The sequence below is a fragment of the Bison bison genome, unplaced genomic scaffold (genome assembly GCF_000754665.1).
Source record: "Bison bison bison isolate TAMUID 2011002044 unplaced genomic scaffold, Bison_UMD1.0 scf7180017864235, whole genome shotgun sequence".
Lineage (NCBI taxonomy): Eukaryota > Metazoa > Chordata > Mammalia > Artiodactyla > Bovidae > Bison > Bison bison.
The window spans coordinates 8,489,092-8,500,043 of NW_011494807.1; the positions used below are offsets into that span (position 1 = coordinate 8,489,092).

General features: G+C 36.6%; 1 protein-coding gene across 1 annotated transcript in view; it reads right to left on the reverse strand.

Moving 5' to 3' along the window:
- FBN2 (fibrillin 2) overlaps nucleotides 1-10,952 on the reverse strand; it is a 223,808-nt gene that overhangs the window by 102,246 nt on the left and 110,610 nt on the right. The window contains exons 9-11 of the mRNA XM_010846349.1: nucleotides 3,000-3,152; nucleotides 1,307-1,540; nucleotides 231-368 (exon numbers count right to left, since the gene is read on the reverse strand). Coding sequence (XP_010844651.1) covers nucleotides 231-368; nucleotides 1,307-1,540; nucleotides 3,000-3,152 — 525 coding nt within the window. The remainder of the gene's footprint in view (nucleotides 1-230; nucleotides 369-1,306; nucleotides 1,541-2,999; nucleotides 3,153-10,952) is intronic.

Genomic DNA, 10,952 nt, shown 5'->3' on the forward strand with positions numbered 1-10,952 from the left:
GCAGTGGAAGCATGCAGTCTTAACCACTGGACAGCCAGGGAAGTCCCAGGCAGGGGATTCTTGGAATAGTCCAGCTCAGCAGTAGGTTAAGGAAGCACATGGAAATGTAAACACATAAGAAAGACAACTTGGAAATTAGCTTTACTTCAACATCATATTCAGCCCTACTTGTTCCTGTAGTCTAAAAGCTATTTAAAAAACTAAGAAGAATGAAGGACTCGTGAACTTACCTATGCAATCCCCATTTGCATCCTGCTTATAACCCATGTTGCATTCACATCGGTAACTAGAGACAGTAGGTATGCAGCGTCCATTTAAACAGAGATTAGCATGGTGCTTACAGATATCTATTGTCTGGTTCAGAATAGCTGTGAAAAATCAGAGCACAAATGATATTCCATCACTCCAACACGGATTACTTTCTTTAAAGTCGATTTTCAAAAGGATGTTTAAGTACATTATTTAGTTTTACATATCAAAAGCCCACATTATTCTGTATTTTATTAAAACTTTAATGTTGGAATGTAAAAACTATTCTTGAGACACATGGTTATAACTTGTGTTTGTTAAGTTATATATCTGGAAACTTTGCCCATAATGTCGTCTTTTTAAAATGTCAGGAATGTTCTACTGTACATTTGAATGCTTCCCACTTTTTTTTTTTTTGGGTAAGCATGCTGAATATCCAGATATAGTAAACAGGCAATATGCCAAAAAGAACAAACATAACACTGTAAGACATCATTAAATATTATTAGCAAGAGCAGTTATTTTAAAAAAGAATGAACTTAAATGTCAAGCATGCCAATGCCAATTCTGGCTAGAAGCCCACAGTTCTCAATTTCTCAAGTTATTCAACAAAAGAGGGCGAGGAAAAGAAAAGATATTTCATTATAATATTTGTTTAGGCACAAGCAAGACATATTCAACTTATTTCAGTTGAGAAATGGTTCTGGAAAATAATTCAAGGAGTGTATGATTGAGACAGCTACAAGCAGCCAAATGAAATACACTGGAATCAAAAAGAATGCTCTTTAATGGCATCATCTGGTCTTGGAATATTACCCCACTCTCACCTCTATTTTCAAAGAGAACCTGGGTCACTCAGTCTTTTCTCCAACTTAGAAAGTTTATGGAACATAAAAATAACACTTTACTAAGACTGTTTTACTGTATTATGCTTTAGACCTCGAAGTAGGTTTCTGCACACACACACACACACACACCTTTTGGGAAAAAGGATTAGATATTATAATATCTTTAAAGGGGGAAAGCTAAAGAGTCTACACATAAAGTGAACACTCACTTAGTCCCGTGATGATGGGCCCCTGCCCCCCGGCCCCTACACCAGCTCCCCCAACGCCAGGAGAAAAGCCGTTGCCTCCAGGAATGGGGATGAAGCCTGCTCCTCCGGGGCCATAGCCATTGCCATTGCCACTTGGGGCAAAGCCATTCCCCCCAGCGCTTCCAGGTCTGGAACCAGCACTCCCTGGAATCCCTCCTATTGGAAGTCCATCCAAGCAAAGTCTGCGATATTCCTCTAAAAGAGAAGAAAGTTCAGTTAAACACAAGTGGATATATTTCTGCATAATAAAGGTAATTTGTGTGTTGTGATAATCATTTTAGGTTATCTATGCTTCATGATATGAGTTAGTTATTAGCTTGATAAATGTTTTCAATGCTAGCAGTAGCAGGAAAAATACAGGTGCTTCAGGAAAAAAATGGAAATCTATAAGCCATATTTTAACTGAGTTGCATACCCAAAGAACTGTCTATACATATTCTTTGATTTTATGTCTCTAAGTGCAACTCATAAAATTCCAGATATAACTTGCATCTGCAAGAAATTCACTTGAATAGATGGATACTAAACCTTTAAGTAATTCATTCTATATTTGGTTTTACTTAAATCTCCATCAGTATCATACCTACACATTTTCCCTCTTTTCTTTTTTTAACGGATTAATATAATTTAGAATAATTTTTTTTCTAATGTGGACTCTTAACAGAATACAGCATTTAGTATGCTTTTAAATCTGCTAATTGTTTGTCCAAGTATCAGAGTTGAGGGAAAAATGTATAATTGCCTTATTTTCTTAACTGTTCTCAGAATTAGGGCACCATATAAGAAAAAATGAAAACTGTTTAACTCAAGTAATTGTTTGAGTATTAATATGACTAGGATGATGGGTTTCCAAAATTACACACTATGCTTTACCTCTGGTTTTCAAAAAATTTTACTACTCAATTTTGGAATTTCAAGGATTAGAAATTTAGAAAGAAAGGCCTTTATTTTTTTTCCTCCATAACAGAACATACAGATGTGTATGTTTATAAGCATGTTTCAAAAAGCTGAATTATTTTTCATACTTATAACATGGAGGCAATATAATAACACATTATCAATATACTTTTATGTGATGAACACTACACTTTACTATGCATGTTATATTAACAAGAGGAACTACTTCTTGTTCATCTTAGAGCAATTTTCTGGTATAGCCTCAGCTACACAGCAATTAATATAGCAAAGTGAATGACAATGAATTCTGAATACAAAATTCAGTGTATTCTGAATTTTCAAGGTCATTAGAAAAGGGAGGAAATATCTCTTAAGGACTGGAGCACAATAAGCTGAGGGTATGCCTAAAATAAAATAAATGAAGACCAAACTTTGTTACTCCAGCTTCAAATGGAAGATTAGGTTTTAAAACTGAACTTAAACACCAACATTTAAAATAATTATTAAAATTCTTGCTTAAAGTTAATACATGATCAGTGGTTAGGGTTTTTTCCTAATATTAACAAAAAGAATAGAATGAAGACTGATTCCAATAAACAATGTCACCCTAACCCCCACAAAAATCACCCAAGTCATATTGAAGATACTAAAAGGAATGCAAAGATGATCTGTCTTTAAGGAAAACACCAAAGCACATTATTGTTACTAATTTTCCTGCCACTGTGTGTCCTGAGCACACGAGCAGCCAACAGCTCACCAGAGCCTCTGACAGGACAGGCTTCAGGAATGGTTCCGATGCCCCAGCAGCGGCCGGGCTCACAGCAGCACTGCATTCTGGTCATCCTGCCCGGAAGCTCTTGTGCACAGCGACCGTTCACCAGGCCCGAGAAACACGTGCCTGTTCTCTGATCTAAACATGGGAAAAGAAAATAGAAGACATGACAGAATTACCCTGAGTCCTCACATCATTTACTGTACACGTTAGGAGATGCTAAGTTAAGGGGATTATTTTACTTAATTTCTATTACATCTCATTCTTTCCATTTCTATCACATTTATTCATGCTTTTGTCTATTTACAAGCAAATACTCACTGAGCACCTGTGCCATGCCATACCCTAAGTGTACAAAAAAGAGAGGCATGAAGCAGCTATGAGCCCACATGCAGTAAGAAGCCACACCCAGACAGACACAGAGCTCAAATGAGGGAAAGTGACAGACCCATCTCAGCCTAGACTAGTCAATCAGTCACCCAGCAGACCTGCAGATGCATACTGTTGTTCACTACAGAAATTGTCTGTTATTTATTACACAGCAATACAAAACTATCGCAGGTACTATTTTAGAAAGACTGATCAAAAACAGCTCCTTTGAGGCAGTGACATCTGAGCAGACTTTCATAAGGGGAGAGCATGAGCCACACAAGTAACCTGGAAGAAGAGAAGTTCAAAGAGAAAGAAGAAGATGTGTTTCACGTGCGTGAAAAACGAGGAGTCAACGTGACGGCTAAAGAGAAGGCAGAAGGGAGGTGGAAGATTCTGCGCTCTTGTACAGAGGGCAAGGGCATGTACAGCCCCAAAACCCACGAGGGAAGTACTTTCTGATTTTATTTGAAGCGCCAAAAACAGAGAGTCCAGTTTCACTGCATATTATTTAACTTTTAACAAGGTGCTTCCAAGAAGTTCTGTCTGTGACCACAAGAGGAAACACACACCACAACCATCAGGAGCTACATGTCATTGATGCAGATGAAACTGTTAACTATAAATAATGCTATTAATAGGGAAGGTCTAATATTTTTACACTAGACACTGAGTTTAAAAATAAATATATTATTTTCTTGAATGGTCCAAAGCTTACCTCAGGTTGCTTCCACACTATTGTTAAATAAAACAATTGGCTTTAGTTAGGTATTATTCCATGTAAGAATCAGAATGCCTATCAGTCCCCAAAAGAAACCCAGTATGACCAAGAGAAAGTACATAATTCGACTCATGCAGGCTTACTTAAAGGCACTGCAGACACTTTATAAATGTCATGATTTTTTTAAATTTATTTATTTTAATTGGAGGCTAATTACTTTACAATATTGTAGTGGTTTTTGCCATACATTGACATGAATCAGCCATGAGTGTACATCTGTTCCCCATCCTGAACCCCTCTCCCACGTCCCTCCCCATCCCATCTCTCAGGGTCATCCCAGTGCACCAGCCCTGAGCACCTTGTCTCATGGAATGAACCTGGACTGGTAATCTGTTTCACACATGATAGTATACATGTTTCAATGCTATTCTCTCAAGTCATCCCACCCTTGCCTTCTCCCACAGAGTCCAAAAGTCTGTTCTTCACATCTGTGTCTCTTCTGCTGAATCACATACAGGGTTATTGTTACCATCTTTCCAAATTCCATATACATGCATTAGTATACTATATTGGTGTTTTTCTTTCTGACTTACTTCACTCTGTATAATAGGCTCCAGTTTCATCCACCTCATTAGAACTGATTCAAACATATTCTTTTTAATGGCTGAGTAATACTCCATTGTGTATATGTACCACAGCTTTCTTATCCATTCATCTGCTGATGGACATCTAGGTTGCTTCCATGTCCTGGCTATTGTAAACAGTGCTGTGATGAACACTGGGGTACACATGTCTCTTTCAATTCTGGTTTCCTTGGTGTGTATGCCCAGCAGTGGGATTGCTGGGTCACCAGTTGGGTGTGGACAGGCTCTGTCATTGGGAATAATTTCATAGGTAGATTTTGACTCCCAAGAATGATCCAGGAAAATCGTTTTTAGAATATTCATTCCAGAAACCTAAAGTATTATATTCTTAAATTTACTTGATTTACTCCTCATGAATAGGATGAAAATTAAGATACGGAACTTCTAAACTCTTCACAGTAACCATTGTTACAAAATACATTCAGTGCTACACAGTATGCTGAACGTATTTGTCTCTTCAAGGATCTCTGAGGAGGTGAACCATAAGATTTGGGAAGAAAAAGAAAAGAGTCATGGCCTTGAGTTGGGATACCTAGGTTTACATCAAAATATTGTTAATTGTTTTATTCTGTAACCATATCTACCTACTTCTTATTCATGAAATAGGGTTAATGGAAGGATTAAACAAAGCAATATATGCTCTGTTTCCAGCAGAACGGTGTATTAGATACCCTGAGTATCCCTCCCCATGGAAACATTCTTGATAAAATATGAAAAACTACTTTAAAAAAATCATCTCACTGACATGAAAAAGGGGAAAAACTGAGTCTCAAAATGAAATGAAAACAAGAATCTCTGGAGGTAAGTGCACACCTAGGTTTCAGCTTTTGGGCTTCTGTAAACTCTGGAGACTCTGGTTTTCAACTCTTGATAGTTTTACAGGGGCCAGAACCTAAGAGATAAAAGCCCAGATTCACCTCTCTAATACAAAATGAAACAGGACACTCCCTCATAAAGTAGGGGTCCCAAGCAGCTATATCCTTGTTATATGGCTAATGCAGAGAAAAGCAGCTAAGAGACTTGCCTGTTTTCTACCTTCGTGCTGGATGGAGGGGAAAAAAAAAAAAAAAAACTAACTTCCTAAGAATGTGAAACCACAAGCTCTTTCTCACACAGATGGCTCTGTTGTCAAAATATTAGGTTTGTGTTCTGAAAATTTCAAAGGAGGAATATTACATAAAGAGGTCTCCAGGTAGGGATATTCAAAGTACCTCACAAAAACCAACGCAACTGAGGACTTAATACTGACACAGGTCTCAAAGAATTTCCACATATAAAGTTCCAGGAAAAAAGGAGTAGCTAACAGTAAAGTCACTGAAGAAGTAGGTAAATAAATGACACACAGAGAAACAAGGCTCAATGAGCAAAAGTTAGCTGAATAAATAGCAGGTTTCAGATACTGGAATGGTCAGATCAATTTTGAAAAATCATTAATTGTTTTTAATTAATGATAATTCATTATATACTAATAACTAAATAACCTTTAATCCATTTAAGCAATTAAAAAACTAAAAATGTGAACAGAGAAAACAAGTCCACAAACAATGAAAGAACAGACTTAAAAACATTCAATGAAATGTCTGTAAATAAAACAATCATAACTGAAATAACACACTTAGTGACTATATTAAGCAGTGTACTGCACATAGCACAGTTAATGGACATGAGTTTGAGTAAGCTCCAGGAGTTAGTGATGGACAGGGAAGCCTGGTGTGCTGCAGTCCACGGGGTTGCAAAGAATTGGACATGACTGAGCAACTGAACTAATTAACTACACATAGATGAAGAGAGAATTCCTGAGCTGGAAAAAATAGCTGAATATATCATGGTTGTGTAGTTCAGAGTCAAAGAGATGGAAAATCTTGGAAAGAGGTTAAGAACTATGGGGGTGAGTGTGAAAAGGTAATTTACATCTAATAAGACGAATAAGAGTATTAGAAAGTGTCAAAAGCAGACAATAGGGGCAGAGGCCATAGTGAACAGATACTAGTTTACAACTTTCTAATGATGTTGCAAGATAAGTTCAGATCTAGGTAGTCCAATAAATCCAAAGTGGGAAAACTAAAAAGAAATCCAGAGTTAGCACCACATCACTCTGAAACTGCAGAACAACAAAGAAAAGGTGAAGATCTTAAAAATAGCGAGAACAAAAAGATTACCTGCTAAGGAATTATATTTATATCAATCACTGACTTCTTAATAGCACCAGTGGATGCTAGAACACAACAGAATATTATCTTCTGTATGCTGAGATAAAATAACTGTCAATCTAAAATTCTGTACCCCAAGAAACCATCTTCCAGAGGGAAATAAATTAAGGCCATTTTCAGGAAAATATAAACTGAATTTTCTACAAAAAGGTTCTTGCCAAAGTAAATTTTAGAAGAGGTGTTTTAGGTAAAAGGGAAAACAATTCCAGTGGAAGGTCTGAAATATATGAATAAATAAAGAGGGAAAACACTGTTAAGATACATGGACAAGTAATAAAATATCAAACAATAATAATAATGATTAATCTGTTGCAAATGGGGAGTGGAAATTGGTTGGACTTTTTTACCTTGGAAGGGGGAGATCAAAGTGTAACCATTCTAATATTCTTTTACTGTTTATATGTGGGTAAAAATAGAGACAATTTTAGGCTTTAAGTTATTATATATGTATCCTCAAGCAGCCAGGATAATCACTAAAACCACAGAAATAAATTTTGTATTTCTAAACAACAGATGAAAAAGAATGGGCTGTGGAAGGGACAAAAGCCAAAATAAATCTAAAAAAGAGAGCAAGAAACAGAAAATAACAAAAAAGAGAAAGTACAGGAAAAACACAATAAATGAGAATCAAAAAATAATTATAATAGAAATAAAACAAATGCATCAGTTACTGTAATAAACACAAATGAATTTAAATATCAATTTAAAAGATAAAGATTTTGAGACCATGTCCCCCCAAATTTAGAGTTAGGCTGTTTAAAGAAACATATTTAAAACAAAAGGAAGCAGAAAGATTGAGAGAAAAAATATCCAAATAGCATATATTTAAATCTTCCTCTCCAATTTACAAAATGCGGTGGAAAAAGACATTAGATAAAACATATCAAAAATATTTAGAAACGCATCATGAGGAAAAGAAAGAAAACTTTAGTCAATACATTTTAAAAAAGGTTCAATTCACTATGAAAATATAACTTTTAAAATATGACTTTTAAACAGTCATTACCTTATAGCATCAAAACATTAAAGCAAAAACTTAAAAGGCCACATGGAGAAACTGAGAAATCTACTATCAAGGTGGAACATTTATACAACTCTGTAACTAACTGATAGACACAGTAGATAAAATCTAGTAGTTCTAGGAAAAATTTGAACAGAACAGTTAACAAGTTTGATCTAATGGATATAGCTATCCAACAAGAAAACACAAAACTCAAGTCCACATAGAAGATTTTCAAATCAGGGGAGACCCTGACACTTCTAAACCACTCATGTGTCAAATTCACCAACACACTGGAAATAAGGTAATATGTTAAAAAAAAAAAAATGAGTAGGAGCTGAACAGGAATCTGTATTAGTCTCAGAATTTGGAAGTCTTCAAGGACATTGTGAGAGCTCCACAAATGTGTACTTATACTGAACACTGCAATGCAAATAAAAATGCCTCATAATATACAGACACTACTACATTTCCCACTAATTTATATTCCATTTTGACTAGTAAAATACAAATTCATTTAAAATTATTACTGAATATTCAGTAGTTTGTTTCATTATGTATTTTTCTCAAAGATATTGGGTTATCATCATGTATGGATCTGAAAACATTTTTGATGTTAAAGAGGAGGTCTTCAAATTCATTAAACATAATTAACTACTATAGTTAATTAACTATAATTAGTTAACTATAATTAACTCCTGTAGTTTGAAAACCTTTCATCAGTCCTATAAGATATGCTGGAGGAAACCATGTCACTGTTGAAAGGACTGAGGGACAGCAAGATGGGACTGGCAAGTAAATCATAACTAATTTTCATAAATTCTACAATTAGTCTCTTCAAGGAGATCAAACCAGTCAACCCTAAAGGAAATCAACCCTAACAGTCATTGGAAGGATGATGCTGAATTTGAAGCTCAACACTTTGGCCACATAATGTGAAGAACTGACTCGCTGGAAAAGGCCCTGATGCTGGGAAAGACTGAGGGCAAGAGGAGAAGGGGGGCGATGGAGGATGAGATGATTGGATGGCATCACTGACTCAACGGGCAAGAGTTTGAGCAAATTCAGGGAGATGGTGAAGGACAGGGAAGCCTTGCATGCTGCAGTTCATGGGGTCACAAAGTGGGACATGACTTAACAACTGGACAATAGCAATAACGTCAGAGACATAAACAATCTATTTTCAATCCTTTGCATCAAAAACATGAAAATGAGATACAGACACCGTGTAGTGTGATATCTCATAGTTAAGATCTCTCCAAAAATACATTACAAAAGGAAAACAGTGCCTGAGAGATGGGTTATTTCGTTTGTATCTCTAAACTGCATGGTTCTTAGAAAGTACTCGGTTGAAAATGTGCCATATGGAAGAATAAAAAGGAACATCCCATACAACTAAGAGTTGTCAAGACATGCCATCCCTTGAAATATGGAATTATTAGGGGCAAAGAAAGATGAGGCCTGTTTATAACATCATTAGAACAAATTCTTCTAGTGCTTGGTATGTGTTTAACTGCAGAACTGATATGGTCGTAAGTAATGAAAACATGTCTATTCCTCTAATAATCTCTTATCACCCTCGCTATACTCCCAGAAGAAGGTTTACATCAAGCCTTATTGAAAGCCACACTGAGAAAGAGGAAGTAATCCATCTTCTCTGATTAAAATATAAATCTACCTTGAAACAAAATAATGGTACTCTTATCAGAGTTTGTTTCCTGGCTTGACATTTAGTCTAAACTTGATTTAAAAGAACTAACAGTTAATTATACAATGTGATGAAAACTTGGTAAAAGATGGGGGAGGTTGTACCTTGAAAAAATACATTTCCTGTTGAGTGAGCTTTGCTCATTAAAAGTGAAGGGGTTAACCAGAAAGCCGTGATGAGGCGAGCTCAAGTCAGAAGACTAGTGATAGTATGTGTTCGATAGATAAAAAATCACGGCCTCAGACTTCATCCAGATTCTGCAGGCCCACACTTGCTTCTCTGAGGGTCTGGCATCAATCTGAGTTCCATTTGACTAATTCTGCAGATTCTTGCTATTTCTAAAATGCTTGCATGTTGCCTTCATGTTGCCATCATACACGACTAACTAGAACTAGGAAGAATGAATGAGAAAGAACCACTGTGGCTCCTTGGTTTACTTCTTCCTTTAAAGCAGTGGAATTTTTCTTCCTCATCACCTAACTTTCTCTTTCAAGGACATTCTTTCTTAATTTAAACTACGCCCCCTGACTCACCAGTCACTTGTATATGATTTTTCTGATTAAACCTAAAATGCTATATAGTATATGGTTTCATCCCTGTCTCCTCTACCCCTTTTCAGTTCATTTTAGCCACTCAGTCGTGTCAAACTCTGCGACTCCATGGACTGCAGCACACCAGGCCTCCCTGTCCATCACCAACTCCCAGAGTTTACTCAAATGCATGTTCATTAAGTCAGTGATGCCTTCCAACCATCTCATTCTCTGTCAACCCCTTCTCCTCCTACCTTCAATCTTTCCCAGCATCAGGGTCTTTTCAAATGGGTCAGTTTTTTGCATAAGGTAGCCAAAGTATTGGAGTTTCAGCTTCAACATCAGTCCTTCCAATGAATATTCAGGACTGATTTCCTTTAGGATGGACTGGTTGGATCTTGATGTCCAAAGGACTCTCAAGAGTCTTCTACAACACCACAGTTCAAAAGCATTTATTCTTCGGCACTCAGCTTTCTTTATAGAGTCCAACTCTCACATCCATACATGACTACTGGAAAAGCCATAGCCTTGACCAGATGGACCTTTGCTGGCAAAGTAATGTCTCTGTCTTTTTTTTCTCTAATTTTACTTTATTTTTAAACTTTACATAATTGTATTAGTTTTGCCAAATATCAAAATGAATCCACCACAGGTATACATGTGCCCCCCATCCCGAACCCTCCTCCCTCCTCCCTCCCCATACCATCCCTCTGGGCCGTCCCAGTGCACCAGCCCCAAGCATCCAGCATCATGCAT